Source organism: Mandrillus leucophaeus, unplaced genomic scaffold (genome assembly GCF_000951045.1).
Source record: "Mandrillus leucophaeus isolate KB7577 unplaced genomic scaffold, Mleu.le_1.0 Scaffold593, whole genome shotgun sequence".
Classification (NCBI taxonomy): domain Eukaryota; kingdom Metazoa; phylum Chordata; class Mammalia; order Primates; family Cercopithecidae; genus Mandrillus; species Mandrillus leucophaeus.
In genome coordinates this window covers 1,238,982-1,266,317 of record NW_012106397.1, presented here as the reverse complement: position 1 = coordinate 1,266,317, position 27,336 = coordinate 1,238,982, and the positions used below count along the sequence as shown (strand labels likewise).

General features: G+C 44.6%; 1 protein-coding gene across 1 annotated transcript in view; it reads left to right on the top strand.

Annotated features, from left to right (window-relative positions):
• Nucleotides 1-27,336, top strand: part of FAM120A (family with sequence similarity 120A) — a gene marked incomplete at its 5' end in the record, with an annotated part of 114,203 nt that overhangs the window by 31,173 nt on the left and 55,694 nt on the right. The window contains 2 exons of the mRNA XM_011999456.1: nt 14,479-14,607; nt 15,788-15,884. Of these exons, the coding sequence (XP_011854846.1) occupies nt 14,479-14,607; nt 15,788-15,884 (226 nt within the window). The remainder of the gene's footprint in view (nt 1-14,478; nt 14,608-15,787; nt 15,885-27,336) is intronic.

Below are 27,336 nucleotides of genomic sequence, written 5' to 3'. Positions count from 1 at the left end.
TTAACTAGAAGCCTACGTTATCTTTTTTAAAATTCTCTTTTTTATTATAAAAATAATTAGAAAAATTTAATCAGTATAGAAATATGTCATGTGAAAATGAAAGGTACTTATAATCCCACTTCTCAGAGATAACCACTTTAAACAGATTGATATTTGATCCTTCGAAGTGTAATAAAAATGTCTATCTTGCTAGTGGTGGTCATCATTGTCACCATCCATCATCATGCATGTGATGCCTCATGTGTGTGACATTAGCTAAATGTTTTTAATGGTTAATGTATACAGATTCATTGTACTGGATTTTAAGCTTTAAGTCTTGAAAACCTGCATTTGATAAGAAATTTGTTCTTTGCTCCTTTTAATTTATATGTGGGGTTGTTAAATGAAATAAGTTAAAATACAAACTGAACTCAAAAGAATTTCTGCTTGTTTATATCTTCCAGTCAGTCTCCTTCTCTGTTCCCTGTTTGTTTTAAAATAAAACTGGAAAGCTTAGAATTCTGAGGAATCTGCTGGAATCTCTTGGGGGCTCAAGAATAGTTTTGCTGTCTCTCTCTTTCTTTTCTTTTTTTTTTTTTTTAAGAGACAGGGTCTTGCTCTGTTGCTCAGGCTGGAGTGCAGTGGCTGTTCACAGGTGTGATCATGTGCAGTACAGATGCGAACTCCTGGGCTCAATTGATTCTCCTTCTCCTGCCTCAGCCTCCCAAGTAGGTGGGACTACAGGTGCGCACCACCACACCCAGCTTCTGTCTTTTTTTCACAGATTAGGAGTAGGTCTCCTGTCATATTGCTGGGAAGAAAGGGATGTAAGTTGTGGGACGTTTGTGCTCCTTCCTTGTTGCAGGATTGCTTTTAGTTTGGCTCCTCCCGTGCAGTGAGTGGTACTGCCGAGCAGAATTCTTCCTGATTGGCCTGGAACGGGCGACCCTGCCAGCAGGAGCAGGAACAGAGGCCAGCAAGGGAAAGACAGACACAGTCTGAATGGGATCTGAAAGATACCGTGTTGGGAGTGCTGGCACTTACGGTGTCTCTGGGAGAGAGACCTGGAATAGAGCAAGCAAAGAGAAGCTCAGTAATAGTGTCTTTGCTAACTGTGCTTTATTATTATTACTATTATTCTGAGATGGAGTCTTGCTCTGTCACCCAGGCTGGAGTGCAGTGGTGCGATCTTGGCTCACTGCAACCTCTGCCTCCTGGGTTCAAGAGATTCTCCTGCCTCAGCCTCCCAGGTAGCTGGGACTACAGGCATGCACCACCACACCGGGCTAATTTTTGTATTTTTAGTGGAGACAGGGTTTCACCATGTTGGCCAGGCTGGTCTCGAACTCCTGACCTCAGGTGATCTACCCGCCTCGGCCTGCAAAAGTGCTGGGATTACAGGCATGAGCCACTGCGCCCAGCCTGCTAACTGTGCTTAGAACTAGAATGCTCTAGTTTTATTTTAAATAAGCAGCATAATGTCAATCTTAAAAATGAGAGTGTAAACATTTTCTAGCTTACTTCCTACCCTGTGAGTTCATAATGTCAGCCCTGTTTCTAACCAGGCTTTCTCCATCACTTTCTGCTTAGCATATTCACCTTCCTCTGAATGCCATGGTGACACGTGTGAATTAGTGCCGTGTCCTAGTCCTAGTCCCATGTCTCCCCCTCCACTCATGGCAGATCAGACACTGTTGTTGCACTCTAACTGTACACCGAGGGCTCCTCAACCTAGAGAATATCACCCTCAAGACATTTTGCCTGGGAACTGCCACCACCCCCCCCCTGCCCAGCCAAATCTGGCACCAGATTTCGTGCCAGGCAAGTTCCTTCCAAGACATTCTTGGTCAGAAACAGGGCTTGAGCTGGGTATGGTGGCTCATGCCTGTAATCCTAACACTTTGGGAGGCCAAGGTGGGAGGATCACTTGAGCTCAGGAGTTTGAGACCAGGGCAACATAGTGAGACCCTGTCTCTATAAAAAATAAAAAAAACTAGCTGAGTGTGGTGGCATGCCCCTGTAGTCCCAGCTACTTGACAGGCTGAAGTGGAAGGATTGCTTGAGCCTGGGATATCGAGGCTGCAGTGAGCCTTGATCTGTGCCACTGTGCTCCAGCTTGTGTGACAGAGTAAGACCCTGTCTCAACAAAAAATAAAAAGAAGCAGAGGGCTTGCTAGCAACAGTCCCAGCTGTGTCCAGCATCTTGGTTTCTTATATCTCTTGCTCACAGCCCTTGTCCAGGGTCAGCTTCTGTTCCTGACCCTCTTGCTGTGTCTTTGAGACTCTAGCCCCTGTCACCCCAAAAAGAAGCCATGTCTGCATTGGCAGTCACTCTCCACTTCTTTCCGTCTGCAACCCCTTGGCCAACCACTAATATGATTTCTGTCTCTATGGATTTGCCTATTCTGGACATTTATTTATTATTATTATTTTTCTGAGTCGGAGTCTCAGTCTGTTGCCCAGGCTGGAGTGCAGTGGCGCAATCTCGGCTCACTGCAAGCTCCGCCTCCTGGGGTCACACCATTCTCCTGCCTTAGCCTCCTGAATAGCTGGGACTGCAGGCGCCCACCACCACATAAAACCACACAACATGTGGTCTTTGTGTCTGTCTTCTTTCACTGAGTATAGTGCTTTCACGGTTCTTCCATGTTGTAACATGTATCTATACTTTATTCCTTTTTTTTTTAAAAAAAAAAAAAAAAAAGAAACTGTCTCCTAGGCTGGAGTGCAGTCAGTGGCGCGATCATAGCTCACTGTAACTTTGAACTTCTGGGCCCAAGCAATCCTCCTGCCTCAGCCTCCTTAGTAGTTGGGACTATAGTCACGTACCACCACACTGGGCTAATGTTTTAATTTTTTTTAAGAGACAGGATTTCACCATGTTGCCCAGGCTAGTCTTGAACTCCTGGCCTCAAGCATCCTCCCACCTCAGCCTCCCATAGTGCTGAGATTACAGGCATGAGCCCCGCACCCAGCCTACTGCATTTTTTTTTTTAAATGACTGAATGATATCCCATTGTGTGAATATATGACATTTTTATTGCTCTTTTCATCAGTTGGTGGACACTTGGGTTATTTCTACCTTTTGACAATTATAAATAATGTTGTTATGAACATTTGTGTGTAAGTTTTGTGTGGATGTTTTCAATTTCCATGGGTATATGGCTGGGAGTAGAATTGCTGGGTCATGTAGTAGGTCTGTGCTTAGATTTTTTTTTTCTTCCTTTTTCTTTTCTTTCTTTCTTTCTTTTTTCTTTTTTTTTTTTTTGAGACTTTTTTAGAGTCTCACTCCTTTGCCCAGACCTGTGGCATGATTTTGGCTGTCTGCAACCTCTGCCTCCCAGGCTCAAGTGATTCGCTTGCCTTAACCTCCTGAGGAGCTGGAATGACAGGTGTGTGCCAGCACACCCGGCTAATTTTTGTATTTTTAGTAGAGATGGGGTTTCACCATGTTGGCCAGGCTGGTCTCAAACTCCAGACCTCAAGTGATCCGCCTGCCTTGGCTTCCCAAAGTGCTGGGATTACAGGCATGAGCCACTGTGATTGACCTATGTTTAGCTTTTTGAGGACCATCAAACTGTTGCCACAGCAGCTGCACAGTTTACATTCCCCCCAGCAACGTGTAAAGGTTCTGATTTCTCCACATCCTTACCAATGCTCGTTATTGTCTGTTTTTTTATTTTCTCCATCTTAGTGAGCTTAATGAGGTTTCTCATTTTTGTTTTGATTTGCATTTCTTTGACGACTAATGATGTTGAATATCTTTTGCTGTGCTTATGCGTCATTTTTAGACCTTCTTTGGATAAATGCCTCTTCAAATCCTTTGCTCATTTTAAAATTGGGTTATTTGTCTTTTCATCATTGAGTTCTAAGGGTTTTTGTTTTTGTTTTTTGAGACAGAGCCTCGCTTTGTCTGGAATGCAGTGGCATGATCTTAGCTTACTGCAACCTCCGCTTTCTAGGTTCAAGCAATTCTCCTGCCTCAGCCTCCTGAGCAACTGGGACTACAGGCATGCACCACCATGCCCAGCTAATTTTTGTATTTTTGGTAGAAACAGAGTTTCACCATGTTGGCCAGGCTGGTCTTGAACTCCTGACCTCAAGTGATCCACCCACCTCAGCCTCCCAAAGTGCTGGGATTACAGGCGTGAGCCACCACACCTGGCCTGCATTCTAATGATTTTTAATATATTCCAGATGCAAGTCTATTATTAGATGCATGATTTACAAATATACTACTTATCTTTGCAATAAGTTTGCATCTCAAAGTATTGTCTTAAGCAAAGAGTCAAACCCAAAGGAAATCTGTCTGATCACATTTATATAAAACTCTAGAAAAGGCAAAACAATAGTGATAGTGATAGAAGGCAGACTTGTGGTTGTCTGGGACTGTGGTGGGAAACAGACACAATGGGACTCTGGGGTGATGGGAATGTGATGTTTTCTTGATTGTGATAGTAGTTACACTATTGGAGGCGTGTGTTGTAACTCACTGAATTATATGCTAAAATTGATGGGATTTTATTCCATGCGAAATATTTCAGTAAAACTGATCTGAAAAATGCTGGTGTCTGACTGTAGGCAGCCCCTCCATGTGGGCAGTATCATTCTATTCTCCTTCCCAGTTACTGTGAACATTTGTCACTCTCTCCTGGGCCTCTGCTCAGTTTCACACTGCTTTCTCTTAGCAGGTTCTTTCTGCCAGAATATTGACACCTTCAGGCGTGGTCCTCCTCAACTTCTCTTTCCTCATCTACACATTTATTTTCCCATTTTTATTTCTTTTCTAGCCTGACACTGGAGTATTCCTGGCCTTCTTGAACCTTTGTCATTGAACATATCTGGTGGAACTTCTGTATAATATCTCCCTCTCTCTTGGTTCTTGGCCCTCAGTTTGTAAATATGAACAGATCTGCCCCATATTCTTCTGACTGCCATCTTGTGGTAGCTCCTGTCACATCCCCAACACTTAACTTCCTTCCCTTGAATCTCATTGTCATAAGATTGCTTTTGTCAAGACCATGGATGCCCGTGAGAGCTGATCTTGTGGCTGGTTTTCCGCCTCATCATACTCCTCCTCTCCTCGCCGGGGCCCTCCCGCCTGGCTTTCCACATGTCAGTGTGCTGTAGTCTTTCTTTTCCTCCTCCTCGCCTCTGTTGCCTCCTACGGGTTCCATCTGTACTGTGATTCTCACACTCTCCTGGCAGATCTGTGCTGAAGTCTCAGCTACCCTGAAATGTATTTCTCCAGACAAGTCCCCTTCACCGAGCTCTCCACCCTGTCCTCTCTACTTGGATATGCACCTGCACGTCAGATTTGGCATTTCTGATCTACAAATGTCTTCATCTTCTCTAACTTGGCTTGTCCTCCTGTGTTGTACTTGCCACCTAGTGCCACCAGTGACCCTGCCAGTCATCCACGGTAGAACTTGGGAGTCATCTTTGATTCTTCCCCTTCCTGCATCTGCTCTGATATTTCCTGAATTGCCACATCCTCTCCTTGCTTCTGTTTCAGCCACTGCTTGCTGGGATTCATGCGGGAGCCATGGAGCCTCCCTTTTGCTGATCTTTTCCTCGGCTGTCCGTCTTCCACATGGCTCACAAAATGATCTGTTTAAATTCAGGTCTGATCTCATCATTCCCCTGTTTAGAATTTCTCAGTCACTCTCTTCATCTGTAGCAGTGATTTGAATTCCACGTATCTGTTAAAAAAAAAAAGTTGGAAGACTACTGTTGTGTTGCCAACTCTTAATTTTTCTAAGTAAGAATATTGGAAGAAAAAGGAATTCACCGTCTACCATCTTTTCATTAAATAAGCACATTTCAACACTTAAGAAAAGGCGCAATTTCGAATGGAAGATAAAACGACCACAGTGCTGTGGCTAAGTGTGTAGAGTCCACTCAGCTACTCACCTGGTTGGCTGTGGTGGGTACTTAGTAAGCTCCTCTATAAGATGGGGACGTAAACAGTGACTACTCATAGAGTTGTGAGGATTATATCGAGTATGCATCCTTAGGGCACGGCCTGGGTACACAGCCTTCGAAACTATTAGAATACATGACAGGTATTCCCCCAAGAAGGGAAGGTGACCACAGTACACGACAGTTTCCTCCTTGGACTGGTGGCAGCTTTTTGTAAAGAGATCCTGTCACTGCACGATGGAGCCCAGGTTCCAGTAGGCCTGCCTGCCTTTTCATCCTAGGCTCTAGGCCTGTAAAATGGAATGAATAACTTTTCTTTGTTCAGTTTAAAACCTTTAGGTACTTCAGTATACGTGCATAGCAGTTTCCATCTTTGGAGTGATGATCACACTTAACGTTATTTGTGATTAACTGCATTTTAACAGCCTTTCAAATCTTTATTTAGGCAAATGCGTACAGAATACTGATTTACGTCATAACGTTTCAAGAATTTTGAAGGCATGACTATTAGTGATATCTGACAATTCTAGGGTCTACGTGTTTTCCTTTCCCTTGACTGTTACAGTAGAAAACCGTGGGCCTGCAGGGTGCATTTGGTGATTCCATAGCTGGGAGGGCTTGGTCAAAAGCACAGACTGCTGGGGCCAAGGACTGTGGTAGTGACAGTTTCTTAGGGACCACACTTTGAGCTTCACCCACCTTAGATGACTAAGGAAGCATTTCTGCGTCCTCAGCCCCCGGACCTGTGCTCCACTGTGTCCTCTCGGGGGCTCCCTGAGAGACTGGGGCAACGTTTTGTCGCCAAGAAGAATGTGAGCTTCTCGAAGTCAGGAAATTTGAAAGGTTGTTCTGTGTTCCTTTTTTCTAGCACAGGCGTCACCCATGAATGAATATTGGCCAAATCGAGCTTCCGTTTCCCTTCCTTGAAATTGCCAAAATGCAGAGTACTTGCCCTTCGCCGTTTTCCACTTGGTAATGAAGTGGATCAGTTCTGCTTCAGCAATGATACTTTGTGAAACTTGCATTTATATTCATTTGCATTTTAAATGAGCAGCCAAGAGACACTTTGGGAGCAGTGGCACCAACAGTCTCAAAATCATTTAATCATAGTTTTGTATGGTATATTTAATTAGCTTATACATCCCACAGGAATATGACCGAGTGGATTTTAGAGATTAGGTTAGACCCTGTCAGATGATGCTGTCTAGTGGTACATGTTAGAGAGCTTTGAAAGAGTTTTCAATCAACATATTACATGAAAAGGAATACTGGATTTTTTTGAATCCTTTGAGTACTGTGGCATGTTGGGTTTGATTTAGCAGTTGGAATATTACAAGGTAAGTTCATTTAAACGAATTCACAGCTGTAGAAAAAAGGTTTGAGTTTAAAGATATAACCAAGAGTGAGACTGCAGATTTTTAAGCAGTGAAATACTAGAAAACAGTGAATAAGTAAATAAATGCTTCTTTAAGAGGGGCTAAATTATTTCTTATTTTGCTTTCAGAAACCAGGAAGGGATTGTTTTCTTTGGATTTCAAACGTCGTTATAGTGTAGTTGTTTCTTAGCTTCCTTAAGGTGCCCCTTGAGTGCCTGAAATAATTCACTGAAATTGGTGACTCTAAAGCGTCAAAGATCTTTTCTGTCTGGAGTAGCCACCAAGCAGCTTCAGTGAGGGCTTCCCATTGAAGTCCCCTTTGAGGACGTGCCTGACAGGGTTTCCATGGACTTTTTTGTGCTTGTAGTATGTAGTGTGGGTGCCAGCCTCCACTCTTCACCCCAACACAGGCCTGGTAGATAGATCGGTGAGAACACCTACTGCTTGTTCTGAAAGTTACGCCTGGGGGTGTCAAGCTGCTTGGCGACGAGGCCAAAGGCTCACCCTGCGTGGCCACAGCAGAAGTCCAGCCAGTGCTCCCAGCACCACCCATTTGGGGAACAGGCCCAGTAGTGTGGCCAGGCAGGTGTCCACACCACTGACCCAACTCTAAGACTGCAGCCTCCTGGAGGTTTTGTTTTTTTTTTTTTTAAAAAGCAAAAACAAAACAAAGGTTGTCAAGAGTGGCCAAAGGACTAGAGATTGTCATAGGGGACAACGGGGTGCCACCGCTCATGGATTGTGACATGTCAGGGAGATAGCCCTGCGGCGTCTCTGGGTCAGGTTTGGTGGCATTCTGCATTCAGCAAAGCCCTGCATGCTATATCCATCTGTCAATGATGACTGCAGAACACGTTTTTCAGTAGGAAATGATGAGGAGATTTGGGGAAAGATGAGCTAAAAGTGAAAATCTTTCACATAAGTGGATATTTTTGCATAGAGACAATCATCAATTTCTACCCAAACAGTATCTATTATTTAATAATTCTGCCTGGAAGCAAAGGGGTAAGCTGAATCTTTCAGAGGTCTTTCCCAGTCCTAAATTATTTTCTTGACCTACAAAGCAGGTAAAATTTCAGTCACAATTGGTGAAATTGCTACGCAGTGACATGAAAAAAGCAATTGATCATAAGCATTTGCTTGTTAATTAAGTTTACTTACTCTCCTTAGAGATAGAATGTACATATAATTCTAGCTCTAGATATGTCACAATTTATTTGACTTTTGTTTTTTTTTTTAATGTTAAGTATTTGGGCTAAGATTTAAAAAACTGATTAAAGAAAGCTGAGGAGGAAATAAATGGGACATTAATTACAATATTTTATACGCTGTCTCTAAGCAGCAGACACTTCACTTATTTAGTTTGAGTGTGAATTTTGTTTTTATGAATAGGCAAGGACACATTACTGTAACCCTCCTGTGTAGTTACTGCTGTGATGAGATGAACCACGTGCTATTTTAGAATCTCAGGGAAAGTTAGCAACACTGCTGATGACGTTTTCATGGACGAACAAGTCTTGATGTGTTTTTTCCCAGTTGGAAGTATATTGATAACTACCTTCATGTGTGTGGTGTTTATACAGGGCTGTGTGTGTGTGTGTGTGTGTGTGTGTGTGTGTGTGTATGTATAGGGTTATGTAGATAGATAGCATAGAAATTAACTTCTCATACATATATGCTTTTATCATGTTAAAACATTTAACAAGTTTCTAAAGGATTTATCCTAGAATACCTTTTAGTACCAAGATTCCCTGGTATATTTAAATAAAGACATATGTCCAACTTTCCAATCTATCCATCTTCTTCAATTTAAAATGTCTCATGTAAAGTCCATCCATATGTCCCTCTGGTGTTGCATTTCTGTCTCCAGCCACTTTCTCACGTGGCAGGGGTGGGATTTGTTGTTGTGACCAGGCCCTTAGGATAGCACCTCTGACTCCTCCTGCACCTGGGTAGCGAATGCACACCAGGTCCTGACCCTAAGGATTAAAGACGACGTCAGGGAGCTCATCCTGGATTGGATTTAGAAGGCTAGATTAGGAGCCATCCAGGAGGGAAGCAAACTTCTCTCTGCACAGGCTCGGAGCTGCCTGCGGAGTCGGGTGGTGGAGGGTGGCTGGTGGGGAAGGTAGCTGCATGGTCAGCAAATTATAAAGGGCCAGTGTTTTCGGCGTTAAACCAGAGGTAGCATGTTTGATGTTATTGAGCCGCTCAGAAAGATTTAGGGGACACTTTAAGTATAGCATCTGTTTACTTCAAGGATCTTTTAGCTGCATGTTGTAGGGCTGGGGATAGTGATGACAAAGATGTCCACAGGAACAAAAGCAGCGGTTTCTGTTGTTTTCTTTTGAAGTGGGATGGGCGTGAAGCAGGGCTGCCCAATTACTTGTGGTGTCATGGGTGTAAGCCATCGTCATGGGCTGCACATGCCCCTGGGAGACAGGAGGCCCTGCACCCTTCTCTATGAACTTCTTTACTTCTGGGGAAAGCCTGTTGCTGTTCCTGCCTGCTCTGGCCCGGGAGGCTGACTCGTTTGCTATGCAAAGCCCAGGCTCTCTGGGTGCTGGTGCGTGTTGCAAAATAAGAAGCAATGGTGGCAAAATGTCCACCTCCCTAAATTAAACCACAAAGGTTAGGACCAAACTATTAAAAATACGATCTTTGAGTGGTATGGTCTTGTTTTTGAGTGTATTTTGGCATTGTGTTCAAACCAAAGTTTATTCCAGCCAATTTAATGTACTATTTTCTAGTAACAACTCTGTTTTAAACCTTCCCATCCATATCAAACACAATGATGTTGAGGTTAAGAGGGACCCTTTCTCTAAATGAAAATATAATACTTATCCTATATAATTTTGGAGGGCCCAAAGATGTGGAATCAATGTAGTTGTAAGAATTGTATTAAACAATCTTCATTTGATAAACAGTACCTTACAATCCTAATGCTATCTATCAAAGTTGAATGAGAGCAGTTTCAGCATCAACTCTTGAACGGTAGCTAAACTAACAAGAGAGTACCCAAATGTGCTCTAAAGGGAGCAGCACCGGCTGATGTTCTGCCGAGTCTGTGAGTGTCCAGGACCCAACTACAGGGAGATAACAGGCAGGTGCTCTGTACCCAAGCCCTCACGTGGTGACCTGCCTCCCTCCTGGGGGCCCACTGTCCCCCGGGGGCTTTCAGGCCCTGTGGGTTTTGGGCAGAGTCCCAGCAGCCAAAGGGCCATTTGGGAAAGGCTGAAACTTGGCTTCGCAGTCAGCCAGCTTCTGTCCGAAGTGGTCATTTTCTTCCTGGAACTCCTGGAGCGCGCTGTCAGTGGGTCCGACAGCCATCCAGTCTTCCTGGGCCCTTTTCTTATGGAAGAGGATCTCCCTCTGAAAACTAGAAGTGTTTTCCTCCAATTCCTAGTGGTTACAGGTCTGACACATGCAGTTTAAGTACTAGTGCACCTTGCGAAGTCTCTGCTCGAGGTCCAGGCAGTAGGTGTCCTCCTGCATGAACTCCTACTGAGGCCCCATCATGGGTTCTCAGTGCAGTTGAGGCAGAGCAGGAAGCTTCAGCTGCAGCTTTGCGAGCTCCTTCCCCAGCTGTGCCCTTGTGCCCTGCAGAGAGGCCTGCTCACCCATCAGACTTTGGATTTGTGCTGTGCGTTCTTTACTCCTTTGGAATTCTTCCCACAGTTGCTTCTCTGTTGCTCCAGTCTTTCCTTCAGGACATTTGAAGGATGCACCTAAGTCAGCATCACCATCCACATTCTTTGGAGGAACTTGTAGCCGGGATGCTAGCGGACCACCATATCCTGCTTCCCTGTTCCACTCCATTTCCAAGTCTCCATCCTTCACGTGGTCTCTACTGCTTTCCAGCAGATGCAGGATGCTTGGAGAGGTGTGAGACAGGGAGGTCATTCACCTCACTCCAGCATTCATGGCCTGTTCCATTATTGTCTGTGCTTGCTCTGGCCTTTTCATCTTCCCCTTCTTGTCTGCAAGCATTGCTTCCGTCTCACAATTTCTTGGTCAGGCAGCTCTGCAGGTTGCCAGTGGTCAGTGCTGTCATTCAGATCATCTGTGCTTTGCCCCAGAAGATCGTCTCCATTGTGCTGTGAAGCATGTGGGACCTGCTTTGTTCAGTCACTTGGGGAAATCCAGGAGGCCTGCTTGTTTGTGCTCTTTCAGAAGCTCACCTAGGTCCTGGTAGGAAGACCTGCTTGTTTCATTTGGAACTCTCAAGCAGGGGGTTTGGAGTGATCGAGGACTGGCCTCTGGCGCGGGCAACATTAGGCCACCACCAGCTTGGGGTGCTAGCCGCATCTTGGATCTGGCCGTTCTATGGACCTCACCCTGGGCTGAATACCTTTGAGCCGACTCTTCTTTTCTTCCCACTGTGCGTCATGAACGTGAAGGCCACCACAGCAGTGCATGCCCAGATCACGCAAGGTTTCCATAGGTTCACTGGCACTAGTTCCAGGATTCTGTTCATCACTAGTACTGCTGCCTACAGGGGGCCCAGCAGCAGCTGAGTAGCCCTTGTGTGGTGGGCAGCAGGCCCTCCGTGGCTGCCAAGGGCTCTGCCTCCACTTGCTAGTGGCCTGTGGGCCACAACTGACCACTTGGAACCCTGTGGAGGGTACTATCACTAACACAAACAAGGGCTGCCATGACAGATGTGTGAGAATTAATATAGTACTCTACATAAAACGCTTAAAAGAGTGTCTAGCTAAGATATGTTAGCTAATATATCATCGTGATCCTCAACAACAACAAAATAATAGTAACCTAATACACCGTTATGACTCACTGGAACATGTCCCTGTTTTGTGCATTTCTCACTCACAGAGACTTGGAAAGGCAAAGGCACTTACCAAAGGGGACTCTGCTGTTCTGCAGCCACCTCCTCACATACATGGAGCCTTGGAGAGCAGGGGCCTGGAGGGAAATGACAGAGAAGTCATGTCAATTTTAGGTTTTCCAGTACATATAATAGAAATGTTTACACAGTACTGTAGTTTATTAGGTGTGTAATGACATTACGTCTGAAACACAAGGTACATCCCTTAATCAAAAATACTTTAGTGTAAAAAAATGCCATGATCTCTTGAGTCTACAGTGAGTTGGAATCATTTTGCTGGCGGAGGGTCTTGCTAATGGCTGCTGACTGATAAGGGTGGTGGTTGCTGGAGGTTGGGGTGGCTGTGGCAGTTTCAGGAAACTGGACAACATTCAAGTTTGTCACATCAGTTCACTCTTCCTTTTATGAAAGATTTCTCTGTAGCCTACGATGCTATTTGATAGCAGTTTACCTACAGTAGAAATGTTTTATGAAGTTGGAGTTAATCTCAAACCCTGCCACTGCTTTATCAACTAAGCTTATGTCCTATTCTAAATCCTTTGCTTTTATTTTGACATCTTTGACAGCATCTTCACGAGGAGTAGATTCCATCTCAAAAAGCTGCTTTCTTTGCTTGTCCATAACAAGTATTTCCTCATTTATTCAGGATTTATCATGAAGTTGCAGCAATTTGGTCACATCTTCAGGCTCCACTTCTAATTCTGGTTCTCTTGCGATTTCCACCACATCTGCAGTGACTTCCTCCACTGAAGTCTTGAACCCCCTCAAAGCCATTCACGAGAGTTGGAGTCAAGCGAGTCTTCCAAGCTCCTGTTAAGGTTGATGTTTTGACCTCCTCCCATGAATCATGAATGGTCTTTTTTTTTTTTTTGAGACGGAGTCTCGCTCTGTCACCCAGGCTGGAGTGCAGTGGCCGGATCTCAGCTCACTGCAAGCTCCGCCTCCCGGGTTCACGCCATTCTCCTGCCTCAGCCTCCCGAGTAGCTGGGACTACAGGCGTCCGCCACATCGCCCGGCTAGTTTTTTGTATTTTTTAGTAGAGACGAGGTTTCACCGTGTTAGCCAGGATGGTCTCGATCTCCTGACCTCGTGATCCACCCGTCTTGGCCTCCCAAAGTGCTGGGATTACAGGCTTGAGCCACCGCGCCCGGCCATGAATGGTCTTAATGGCATCTAGAGTAGTGAATTCTGTCCGGAAGGTTTTCAATATACTTAGCCCAGATGCATCAGAGGAGTCATTTTCTATGGCAGTTCTAGCCTGATGAAATGTATTTCTTTAATAATAAGACTTGAGTGTCAAAATTACTCCTTGATCCATTATAGGATGAGGAATGAATGTTGTGTCAGCAGGCATGAAGACAACATTCATTCCCTTGTATATTGACATACAAGGGCTGGTCCCTCTGCAGGCTCTCGGGAGGATCCTGACCTGTCCAGCCTCGAGTATCTGAGGCCCTGTCATGCTGCATCACTGCCTCCTTTCTCCAAATTTCGAGGACCCTGTGGTTCCCTTGGGCTTGTCTGAATAATCTAGGATAGGATTCTTATTTGGAGATCAGCTGACTGGCAGCCTTCATTGAATTTTGCCACGTAATGCAGCATGTTCACAGGTTCTGGAGAGGAGGATGTGGACAGCTTTGGGAGGTCATTGTCCTGCCTACCACAAAGCTCTTATTACGTGGTTAGTCTTCTTTTCAACCTGTTAACTTACGTTTTTCTGGTATCAGCTGTTTTTGGCTAATGAGATGTTCCTACACTTTATTTGATATTCTTTGTCACTTTCCTCAAACATGCCCCTCAACAGGTAGTGATACCATTTTTCTCCAGTTAGAGCTGAAGTTGGCCTTTGAAGGTGGATTCAAGAACTTGGTAACTGCATTTATGCTTACAGTTTCAGGGAGTCCTGGGCTGTAATCTAAAGGTCCTACTGGTGCAGGCCTTCATCTTTATTGGTTGGTGTTGAAAGAAAGGGAGCGAATGGTGGCTCCAAGCCTTCTTTCTGGGCTGCTTTGTGCTTCACTTGTTATGGATGCAGGTCCTGGGCTTGGAATTAATTGCAAACAAGTCTTGGACTTCTCAGAAGTGGTGGAAGGCTGTCAGATGCTCTTTTCACCCAACACAGTTTAAGCAGCTGAGTTGTATTTCATCCACTGAAAGGAAAATCTTGTTCTTGAGCTTCAAAATGTGAACCGCTCAGGGAAGTCTTAGGGCCAAGATCTCACAGGTGGACAATCATCAGGCACTGATACGATCTTAGATAGTAGCTCCTTGTTGAAATTTCTGGCTCCTGCATTCAGATTAGCCTGGTTCTGGTTGCTCACCGTCCACTGTTGACACCTGCGTTTGTTTTCTCAGGTCCGGGCCCACCAGCTGGTCTTGCCACCTTGTGACGTAGTGATCAAAGCCGTTGCTGATTATGTACGCAACATTCAGGACACCTCTGACTTGGATGCCATAGCTAAAGATGTTTTCCAGCATTCACAGGTAAAAAAAAGAAAAAAAAAAAAAAAAACAGATTCATGGGATACGACTTTGCATAGTAGTGTGGCCAGGTTTGGAAGAAGGGGACTTGTGGGTGCAAGCTGACTGGATGGGTCTGAGAGCTCTTGCTCAGGCCACTGGAAGAAAGCTGCAGGTTGCGAGGCCGAGGCTGAGGTAGCCTGGTCTTGGTCTCTGCCAGCCAGGAAGTCTCAGCTGCTTCACCCAGCTTTTCCAGCCTGAATAGAAGGAGGGAGATTCAGTTAGACGGTTGGTGCGGTCTGCTGCTCATAAGTTCTCGAGCTTAATAGAATCTGTATTTCGGAGTTTTCAGAATATGGACTGTATCAAGTCAGTCATATGGCATTATAAATCTCTGATTTGTCTGTTTTCTTCAGGTGATGGTCAGGGATTTTCTTCTTTTTTGGGGAAGTAGGTATGCCAACAAGTTGGCATCAGTAGAATAGGCAAGGCTCTGTGAAACTCCTGCCGTGTCTCTGGAGAGCTGAAATCTGGCCAGGCACGGTGGCTCACGCCTGTAATCCCAACACTCTAGGAGGCCGAGGCGGGCGGATCACCAGGTCAGGAGTTTGAGACCAGCCTAGCCAACGTGGTGAAACCCTGTCTCTACTAAAAATACAAAAATTAGCCAGGCGTGGTGGCAGGCGCCTGTAATGCCAGCTACTTCGGATGCTGAGCCAGGAGAATTGCTTGAAACCGGAAGGCAGAGGCTGCAGTGAGCGGAGATCACGCCACTGCCCTCCAGCCTGGGTGAAAGAGTGAAACTCCGTCTCAAAAAAAAAAAAAAATGCTGAAACCCTGGGTAGGCACATCCCCAGTCTGTCACTGCCATCCGTTCCCTTGGTGCAGATGGCTTGAGATTCGTCTCCGGGCAGGACCAGAGACCGAGCAGAGTGGAAGTCAGAGAAGTCCTAGAGCTAGAACCCAGGGCCCTGACTACCACGTTGGAGTTCTGCTCTTATAACTACATTGCTTTAAAAGAGTTCACATTTGGTTTGATTCTTTTGTAATAATCTCTGGATTTTCCCTGAAAGTTTTAACGTCATTCTAAATTCTTCTCTTGAAAAGCTGCAGAATATTATACATGTGCTGAATTATAAAAACATTGTGATACACATGACCAGTGGCACACTCATTTATGAAGGTTTTCCTGCCTTTATTTCAGTCTAGAACAGATGACAAAGTTATTCGATTTAAGAGAGCAATTGGATATTATTCAGCGACTAGTAAGCCTATGTCATTTCATCCACCACATTACTTAGGTAAGTAAATAAAAGCCTGTGATCAATATTGACCATGTGATAATCCAAATAGGTTTAAATCTTCACCATATAATCTTGTAGGTTTATGTTTCTGAAACATGATTTTCTGTAGTTATGCCAGTAAGTATAGCCAAAGTTCCTGGGCAGACTCAGTAGCAATCCCTGAAAATATTGAGGAGGAAGAGAACTTAACAGCCTTCGTAGGATGAAGAAGAATCAGAATCAGAGGGCATCGTGCAGATGAGGCAGCAGGTCGAGGGGATGTTGATGTCTTGGCAGCTCTGAGATATCTGCTTCTAAATACACAATTGCCTGAGGACATAGAAGAGCCTCCACAACTGCAAGTGACTTCATAAATGCAGTATATTTGTAGTTTCTCTTTTCTTGACCTCTGCCTTTTTTTTTTTTTGAGACGGAGTCTCGCTTTGTTGCCCAGGCTGGAGTGCAGTGGCGCAATCTCCGCTCACTGCAAAGCTCCGCCTCCCGGGTTCATGCCACTCTCCTGCCTCAGCCTCCTGAGTAGCTGGGACTACAGGCGCCCGCCACCATGCCCGGCTAATTTTTTGTATTTTTAGTAGAGACGGGGTTTCACCCTGTTAGCCAGGATAGTCTTGATCTCCTGACCTCGTGATCTGCCCGCCTCGGCCTCCCAAAGTGCTGGGATTGCAGGTGTGAGCCACTGCGCCCGACCTTTTTTTTTTTTTTTAATTCTTTTTTGTTGTTGAGCAGAGTCTTGCACTGTCGCCCACACTACTCCCAGGAGTGCAGTAGTGTGATCTCGGTTCACTGCAACCTCTGCCTCCCAGGCTCAAGTGATATTTGTGCCCCAGCCTCCTGAGTAGCTGGGATTACAGGCATGCGCCACCACGCCCAGCTAATTTTTGTGTTTTTAGTAGAGATGGGGTTTCACCATGTTGGCCAGGCTGATCTCGAACTCCTAGCCTCAAGTGATCTGCCCATCTCAGCCTCCCAAAATGCTGGATTACAGGCATGAGCTACCACGTTCGGCCTGTGGAAGATCAAAAGTTAATTCAGAGATTTGAAATTGGGAAAAAAAAATATTTATAAGCTGTTAGCCTGAAGCCTGCTTCATAATGACCATCTTGTGTAGGTTATAAAGCACTAAATCGTAAGTAGAAGTATGAGGAATAGACCCCAACTCTCGTTTAAATTGTGTTGTTCGCTTCATATAAGTTAACAAAAGAATGAATGCATGTACAAGAGACTCTTACTGGAAGGAGACTTTTTGTTTATTTGAGAAGACTAATTCCAAAATTGAAAGTGGCCTTAGGAGCTGCACCTTTCATTTATTCAAGCATGGTGTCTGCTGTGTGCTCTTGGAGATCTGGGCATTGGAGATCAGAGGCATGGCACTGGCTTTGGCTGCCCATGTATGTGGCTGGGTGGTAGACAGGGAAACGTGGCCTGTGCTGATGCCCTGTAATAAAGGAGGTACGGCTTGTAACTTGGAGATGGGCATGGGTGGAGGCCAGGGCTGCTTGGCCCTGGCCTCTCCCCTGGGAGGTCAGTAAATGGCAGCGGCCTCCCGGTGGGGCTCTTGGCCGCTCTCTCGCTCCCCTGCAATCCATTTTCTTCCCAACAGCCAAAGTAATGTTTAAAAATGGCAATTGGACTGTGCTACTCCCATGCTTAGAATTCCCCACTGGCTTTCCGTCAGACTTGGAATAAATTCCCAACTGCTTACACTGCTTCCTCCCCATGATCTGAGACTGCTGGCTCCTCACTCCTGAGCGCAGCCGCCTTTCTTGCCTTGCATGAACTGAGGTAGCTTCTGCCCTGGGCCTCTGGGCCAGCTTTTGTGCCTGGAGGGCTCCTTTCTCTGATTGGCTTGTGTTTGTGCCCTTCTGATTTGTGAGATCCAGGCTGTCATGTTCTCCAAGGTCTGCCTGGCTTTAAATCTCTGCACACTCCTTGGCTTCTCTTTTTCACCACCACCACCCCTTCCCCCGTCACTCCCCACAATGTGAAGTCTGGGGTAATGAGGGCCTATTAGTCACCTTTATTTTACTTATCCCCAGTGGATAAATATTTGACTGAATGAATTGATCCACTTGGTTTTTAAATCAAGAGAGTAAAGTGATGAGATGTGTTTTAGGATTAGTTTTGGAAAAGGGGGCACAGAGCATCGGCAGGAGGGAGACTAGCTGTATGCCGTTTCATCAGTTAGGGTGAGGCATTATGGGACCAGATCGTGGTGTGTCTGCTGTATACCCTGCATACAGAAGATGTCTAATAATTGCTTGTGGCGATGATGGGGAGCATGAACGTTGCCACCTGTGGCCTACTGCCTCCTGACCTTGGGCTCCCTATTTTATTAGAATGGGGTCTTTATGTGAATATTAAAAGAGAAGGAATATGTAAAGTGCTTTAGTGAAGTACTTGTTCAATCATTCAATGCCCTTTTAGATCATTCTGCCTATGAGAATAACAGATACTGTCTGATAGTAGATACTGTCATTATTCTTCTCGTTGGCAGAATGCCTTCAACAGGCATGGAATGACTGGGCATTAGAATGAGCAGTGAGGAGCCTGAAAGGAGCGCTCAGAGGTGGGGCTGGCAGCCTCCTGTGTTTCGCTGACATTGTGCTCCTGTGGGACAATCTGTATGGCAGGTGTGGTTTAGAAAGTCCTTAGAGTGTACTTGGGACTAGAAAATCTGCTTGGGAGACAATTAGGAAGATAAGTATGGAGAAAGGCAGCACACTTAACATTTGGCATTGATCTGTGCTCATGATAACAATCATGAAGATGTTTTGAATAGGCAAGGTGAGTTAAGTTTGAATATCTTAAAAATATGTTCTGCCAAGTGCTTTTGTGTTCTTATCAAATTATTAAGATTTTAGGTAAGTATTTTAGAGATGAAGTTTACTCAGAATTTAGTTTCACTTTCATTTTCACTACTGGGTGGCTTACGGAGAACAGGAAAGTAACTGGTAGAGTCTGGGATGTTTGGGATGATAGTTGCAGGCAGCTTAGTGTAGGCATGAACTGCCTGTAAATCCTCCTGTACAGCTTTCCCTGATGCTTCTGGGTGTTGCAGAAATGCGGGTTGTATGTGAAGGGACTAACAAAAGTACAGGCACAGAATGACAGCCAGGCAGGAAGTTTGGGCAGTGTAGAATTTTAAGATGACTGGTATGCAGTCTGAATGGCAGGAGGCAAGCTTGGAGAGAGGCTTCAGGCAAGATTGGGAAGGATGTTTTGTTTCAAGCTACATACACACAATTTGAAACTAGCAGAAGTGGATTCTTGTAAAAATAACTTTAGCTTTTTTCTGATAACTCTGAAGAAACATAAGTTATATTAGCTCTCATTGATTTTTTTCCCCCTGCATACTACTGGAATCCTACCAGTGAAACTAACAGGATGAAGACTGGAACCTAAGTTGAAAGTCTAGAAGGAACAACATGGAGTCGGTGGGACCCTTTCTGGCACCCCAAGTTAGAACCCACGATACATTTTTCGTAGAAATATTTTTATAGGTAATAGATAGGTCCTAAGTGGTGTTTGGTGATCTGTCATAGAATCCAACCACAGTCCATTATGTTATTCTACAGGAAGATAATTCAGAATTTTGAATAACCAATGTGGGGATATCACTTTCTTGTTATATTAGAATTTGTCTTATTAATCATTCAGAAATTGGAACGTGTGTAGAGTTTTGGAGAAGTTTTAGGGTAATCGTATGATCCGCTTAGAGAGCATGGCTATAGGGGAAAACATGGGGCGAGTTGATCTAACCAGAGGTTTCTAAACTTGGCTGGAATTTTAGATTCCACCTTGAAACTGCTCTTTCAGCATCTTCATTGGGCCTTAGGAATTTATATTTTTTTAAAAAGGAATGTTCCTAGTTAGATACCAGTTGGCCTGGCTTTTAGGAACCACCACTCATCCTCTGTGCCTTTCCTTGTAAGCCTGTAAATCTATCTGCAATATTGAGAAAATCACGTGAGATCTCTAAACAGTTATTGGGTAGTGTAGAGTTTTTAGGAGGACACACACACACACACACACACACACACACACAGACACACACACTTGCAGTATAGTCTTCCAGAAAACATGTATTTTGAGATGATTTTGAAAATAAGTGGTGATGAGATACATTTTTAAATTTTATTTTTTAAGCATTCACTATGTCATAATTACTAAGCGAGGACCTGCGTATCTGGAAATGATTGTGATTTGTTCTTTCTGTCACATGTAAAATCTGCCATAGCTCACCAGGAAATCACCAATGTAAATGCAACACGAATAAGATATGTGATAGTTGAGATTTCAAAATATTTAGTTCCCTGGTTAGACCAGTTGCTTAAAAATCATTGGTGGAATTTACAAAATAACAAGTAACACAAGTGTTAGGGTCTCACCTCAGATCTATGGATGTGGAATCTGGGCACAGATCCTGTGTGCAGGTGAAATTGAGGCTGAAGAAGCATCCACTGTGTCATTGGCCTTCCTTAGTGAAAACAGTAAATGAGCTCCTACTGCACATTTTAATTGCACATTTGTTAGAATGGTTAACATAGAAAACACCAATAACACTAAATGCTGGTGAGGATGGGTAGCAACAGGTGGTGTTGCTAATGGGGATTGCAAAAATGGTACAGCTACTTTGGAAGACAGCTTCGCAGATGTTTACGAAATTTCCAAGTCATGCTTGTTGGTGTTTGCCCAAAGGAGTTGAAAACTTATATCTACACAGAAACCTGCACACAGATATTTAAAACAACTTTATTCATAGTAGCCAACACTTGGAGGCTACCAAGATGTCTTCAGTAGGTCAATAGGGAAATAAAGCTTGGTATATCTAAGCAATGAAATAATCAGCACTGAAAAGCAATGAGCTATCAAGCCATGAAAAGATGCAGAGGAACATAAGCACATATTACTAAGTGAAAGAAGCCAACCAGAAAAGGCTACATACTGTGTGATTCCAACTATAGGACATTCTGGAAAAGGCCAAAAGTATGGAGGCAGGAAAAAGATCAAGGGTTGCCAGAGGTTGTGGGGAGGGAGGGATGATTAGGCAGATTTTTAGGGCAGTGAAACTATTCTGTATGATACTGTAACGGTGGATACATGGCATTGTACATCTGTCCATATCCAGAAAATGTACAGCACCAAGAGTGAACCCTAATGTCAACTGTGGGCATTAGGTAATCATAACGTAGCCAGGTTTGCCTCATTGATTGGAACAGATGTGTCACACCAATGCAAAGTGTGTCCTCTGCTCAAAATTTCTGTAACCTTGAAACTGCTCCAAAAAAAAAGGCCTTTTTTTTTGTTTGTTTAAAGTAAAGAGCTGGTTGATTTGTGGATTTCATGACAGGCAGTGCGCTGGGTGCTGAATGGTGTGGTAAATAAGAGAGCAGTTACCTTTGCCCCTGCAGATGAATGCATAGTGGGGAAGTGAACACCTGGGAATCCTGCAGGAAAGAGAACAGGAACTTCAAGGAAGACCAACCTGATTGAATCAATCTACGATTAAAGTGACGATTCTGATTGATTAGATTATTGTTGAGTGGGATTTGGGGGTTCAGTAGGCATCTAGCAAGGTGCCAATATGGGAGGAAGTGTATTCCATACAGGGGAGGTGGCATGTGAGAGGTCCTGAGGTAGGAGGACATAGTGAAGAAGAAGAGGAAGAAGAATGTGGCCGAAGCACAGAAAGCAGGGAGAGTGGTCAGGTGATGCTGAGAGCGGTAGTGCAGTTGCCAGGCACCACCTTGGATTTTAGACTTTAGTCTTAGAACATGAAATCTCATGGAAGAATTTTTACCTGTAAAAAAATGATTTTGTAACTATCATACTACAATGTGTTAGTCTTAGAACATTACTAATATCTTAGCCCTCTTATATGTCTTCCCTGGTTGCATTCCTCGACTCTCTACCACCCTCAGTTTTGTATTAGTTATTCTCTGCTTCTCTGTATAATTTTATGTCTGTATGTCTGGATACGAAATAGTTTCATTTTGTTTGTTATGAAATAAAATCATATAGCATGTACTCCTCCGACTTGCCTTCTTAATATTTATATTATTGGGTTTCATTCATGTTGGCATAGTTCATTTTTTAATGCCGTGCAGCATTCCATTGTATTAATATATATTCGTCCATCCTACTGTTGATGGAAAATGGACTGTTTCCAGCTGCTTACCATGATGGATAGTGCACTTGTGAACTTTGTTTCATGTGACCTGATGTGCACAGGAGTGGAATTCCGGGGAACCTCCGGGGTAGGGCTCTGCTCAAGCCTCTGCTGCTGCCGGACACGGATGCACCTATTTATTCTCCTGGCAGAAGTGAAAGAACTCTCTCGTTGCTCCACGTTTTTTTTTGGGGGGGGGGGGCTAGTGATTATGAAACTATATCCTGTAAAGGTTTCAGTTTGCATTTCCCTGATTACTAATGAGGTTGAGAATCTTTATGTTTATGGACCAGTAGGGTTTCTTCCATTGTAAAATGCTTGTTCATGTTGTTCGCTTATGTTTCTGTTGGGTTGTTTTTCTTTTGCTTATTCATAGGGATACTTAATATATATATTGGATGCTAGTCAGATATATGGACTGCAAATAAGAATCTCCCAGTCTGTGGCTTGCGTTTTTCTGTCTTCATGATGTGCTTTGATATCAGAGTTCTTAATGTCAAATACATGAATTTTTCCCTTTATCGTTTGTACCTTTAAGTCCTATCCTGTATTTATGGTGAGATGATGTCATGTCTGAGATTTGCTTCATAATAATGCAGTAGTGGGCAAAGAAGGGTGGAAGTGCAGATGACACACAGTAGGCCGTGTGCTGGTTGATTTTGAAGGTGGTTGGTAGATACATGTGGCTCATAATACGGTTCCCTTTTTTCTTGTGTATGTTTTAAAGTGTTACACGAGAAGGAGAAAAAACGTAAAGGAAGAATTCCTCCCTAGCCTGAGGTGACAAACATTTTGTCTTCTAAAAGTTTTATTTATGATTTTGCCCTTTGATTCTACCTGGCACTGAATTTTGTTTATGGTTTGAGTAAGGGAATTCAGTTTCTTGTTCACCGTGTGGAGAACCTGTTGCCTTAGTATTGTCCACTGAGAACGCTGTCCTCTTCTGACATATCGAGTGTCTCCGTGTGGGTCTGTTTCTGGGCTCACTTCTGTTGAATTTCTGATTATCCTCGTGCCACAGAATTACGCCATTCTAGTCACCATAGCCTTGTAATAATACTTGATGTCTGGTTGGGCAAATGTGCCCATGTAATATTTCTGCAAGAGGTCGAGACTGTTCTTGATCCTTTTCACTTTTATATACATTTTATGATCCTTGTGGAGATTTTGATTGGAATCACACCAACTCTGCAGATCAATTTGGAAAGAATAAAATCTTTATTATTGAGTGTACCAAAGAAAATGTTACATTTCTCTATTGATTTGAATTGTCTTGAATATCTTTCCATAAACTTGAATTTTCTTCATTAAACATTCATAACATCTTTCATTAAAGATATTGCTAAGTACTTATTTTTGGGTGCTATTTCTATGTGTGTCTTAAATTATATTTTCAAATTAATACTGTAAGTTGACTTTATCTTAACAACTTTGCTCAGTTCTTATTAATTTTCATAGTTGATTTGTATCTTGCTTTGGCTGATTGTGTCTTCTCTAGTATCTTTTTGATCTCCGTGATTCTCTGAGCCAGCTGTGACTTAGGGCATGATTTTTTTTTTCTTCTTTTTTTTTTTTGGTTTTCAAGATGGAGTCTCGCTCTGTCCCCCAGGCTGGAGTGCAGCGATGCAATCTCAGCTCACTGCAACCTCCACCTCCCGGGTTCAAGCAGTTCTGCTGCCTCAGCCTCCCAAGTAGCTGGGATTACAGGCGCATGCCACCACGCCCGGCTGAGTTTTGTATTTTTAGTAGAGACAGGATTTCACCATGTTAGCCAAGCTGATCTCGAACTCCTGACCTCGTGATCTGCCCACCTCGGCCTCCCAAAATGCTGGGATTACAGGCGTGAACCACCGTACCCGGCCAGGGCACGATTTTTAATAGAAGGTGCGATGGTGACTGTTCTTGTCTAGCCCTTGATCTTAAGGGGGAGTCTGATGTCTTGTCATCTTAACCCTTAGCACTGTCTTCTCTACCTTTTCCAGATTAAAGAAATGTCCTCATGAAAGAGTTTTAATCTGGGAGTGGTGTGCTGAGGTATGCAGTTGGATTGCTCAGGCCTCAGTGTGCTGAGGGGATCGGGGTGGTTAAGGGCAGGTGTAGGGAAAGGAGTGGGAAACTCTTTCAGCATTGAGGCAAGGCATGGTTGCAGTCCCTGGGGCAGGTTCTCCTCTGTGGGAGGCAGGAGTGCTGGGTGGATTTCACAGATTTTTGGGAGATAGAATAAGTAGATAGTAGATAGTGATGCTTGATTATAGAAGCTCAATGAAAAGAATTCTGGGGAAATGGCTCCCAGAGTTTTGGCTTGAGCAGCTCAGGTGAGGATGCCATTAATGAGATAAAGATGATTGGAGGAGGAGCAGATTTGAAGGATGGTTTTGGACACGAATGTTGAGGCGCCTTCTAGGATCCCGGTGGAGATGAGAAACGGGCGTTAGAATGCACAGGTGAAAGCAGAGTGAGGAGCTAAGCTGGAGTCCTGGGTTGCAGCTTTGCTGGTGTGCAATGCTGAGAGGAGCCATGGTGGTGGAAGTGGAGGATAAAGAGATGGCGCCCCTGGGGCCAGATGCAGGAGGCAGATACACAGAAAGAGTGGCACAGCGAGGCTAGGGGAGATACCCTGTGCACAATTGTTAGAAACGCTGAGTTCTGAGAGGCTGGGCAGGATGAGGGTGCCGCCTGATAGGTGGAGTGTCGGAAGGACCACTCAGGGCAGGCTTCGGCTGAATTTGGGGCTCCCAAACCTTGTGGATGTACAGTTGGTTGGCCCTCAGCAACAGGCAGTGGATCCTAGGAAAAGTCATTTTTAGCTTTCCTTCTTCCTCAGTGTAGAAATTCATAGAAGAGGATAGGATGGGTGGCAAGCTCAGGCCTCTCTCCAGTCATTTCCATAAAGGGGTGGGGCTTTGAAATGCAGGGGAGAATTAAACAGGTTGAAGTCGTGACGGGGATGATGGCTGCTGAGGGAGATGGGTTAACGATACAGAAGGGATGGTTTTGGTGCACATGTGGTTTTACAGTGGAGGTAGGGGAGCTTGATCTCTCATAGCAGACAGCCTCCTGCTACCTGGCCTTTTGAAAGTCCAGCCTCCACTAAGCAGCATGGAGAGGTCACAGAGTGAGCAGACCGAGGGCAGATACGTAGAGCAGCCAGAATGCTGTGTGTCAGAGAAGAAATTTGCAAAATAGGACCATGTTGAAAAAGGTGCTGATCAGCACTAAGCAAAGAACAGATGCTGTTCAGCAACCAGGATGCTGTACAGCAACCTGGTCCTGGTCACAGCAGCACAGTGACCTCTGGATGTAGCAGCTGCCAGGTGCTTGGGAAGGGCCCCGTGGCGTGTTTCATTGGTCAGGAACCTGTGGTCAGCTTGTGTCCTGACAGGTCCCCAAGGCTGGTCACATTCTACCAGACCAGACTGTGTCCGAGGGATCACCTTCTTGCAACGCCCAGTGACTGACCTGGATGGCTGAGTGGTCTGGGGTGGGCACTGCTACCTCCAGCTCGGGCAGCCTGCCCAGGAGAGGGAATTCATGTTGCGAAAGTTACTTGTGACAAACCTGAGGGAGAAGTCGGGCTGGTCCTGGGACTGGTGTGCTGGGCTCTGGCCATGGGGAGCCTGCCGCTGCTTTGCTGTTGGGCACATTACTCCATCCTGACTGAGAAGGGCTCCTGTGCTACATGAGGTCTGTGTGTCCGGCTGCTCCCCTGACTTTTCCTCAGAATAAACAGCCCTACTTCATGTGTCACCACAGCCCTGATCCCTGTGTCGCATTGCTCAATAGATAGTGTTAACAGTTATTTTGAAAATACACGTGCTCTCTCTCCAGTAACATACCCCCTAGAATCTGAGGAGAAGATGAGAAAATATCCCACTGGGAAGCTGGAAAGACAATATGTAAAGAATGGTTTTAAATGCCGGACAACTGATCCTAAGCTGTGGAGAAAAGCTGGTCAGCCTCCAGGGAACCCAATGGCATACCACTCAGACCTGGAGGTCTGAACAGAGCCCACTGCAGGCTCTGGTGAGAAGTCTGTAGTGTAACCTGCCTGAGACAGCTGAGTGCTCTAGCAAAAGGGCCAAAGCATAGAGGCAGGTCCTCCAGTGTGGAAAGAATGGAAATGTGAAAGAGACCACACGGTGGCCCACACTGCCCCAGGCCATGCCTGGCTGACAGCTGGACGGCTGGACCCACCTGGACCCACCCGGTGGCCCTCCTGTCCTGTTGTGGTCTGGGCAGAAGAGGAACCCCTGGGGCCTCCTGCGGAGGAGTGGGCTCAGCAGGGGACATGGATGGCCTCGGGGGTTGGGACTGACCAAGCCTGGGGTCTATGACCCGTAAGCAGGGCCCATTATAGAGGCTGGTGATGACTTTCTTATTTTCTCCAGAGGTAGTTTGATACTGTGCAGTGTGGAGGTGCCATGTAACTTAGCCATGTCCCTGCTGTCATTGTCAAGAACGTGTTTAGATTTTTGCTACTATAATGATTTAAAAAATTTTTTTTTCACGAGGTATTCAATATTATACTATGGCTGTATTTTACTAATAACCTTAAAAATTTGACATTCCTTAAAAATGTGTTATATTAGGCCGGGCGCGGTGGCTCACGCCTGTAATCCCAGCACTTTGGGAGGCTGAGGCGGGCAGATCACGAGGTCAGAAGATGGAGACCATCCTGGTTAACACGGTGAAACCCGTCTCTACTAAAAATACAAAAAATTAGCCGGGCGCGGTGGCGGGCGCCTGTAGACCCAGCTACTAGGGAGGCTGAGGCAGGAGAATGGTGTCAACCCAGGAGGCAGAGCTTGCAGTGAGCCAAGATTGCACTACTCCAGCCTGGGTGACAGAGACTCTGCCTCAAAAAAAAAAAAAATTGTTATATTAAATCCTCACTTTGTCCTATAGCTTTGCTTACTAGACTTGCCCTTTCTTATTTTTATACTAAAGTTTTGTTGTTGTTGTGACGAATAACTGTTAAAAAAAAATAGAAGGAACAGTAGAGTGAGTGGTGGCATACCTACTTCAGGTTACACAAATGGCAACCTGTGCTTGAGGTCAGTCTTTATAAAAAAGAGATGCATCATGCTTTTCTAAAAGTCATGTACAGCCCCCTTGAACGTGCTTTTATATTTCCTCACCTCATACATATGCAGTAATTAATACATTGCTTTAATTTTAAATTAAATGCTGTATTATGCTTACTATTCTGCACTTGGTCTTTTTAAGATGTGTCCTAGTTCATCTTGATGAGTTTTTATCTTTAAAGCTGACGCAGATGAC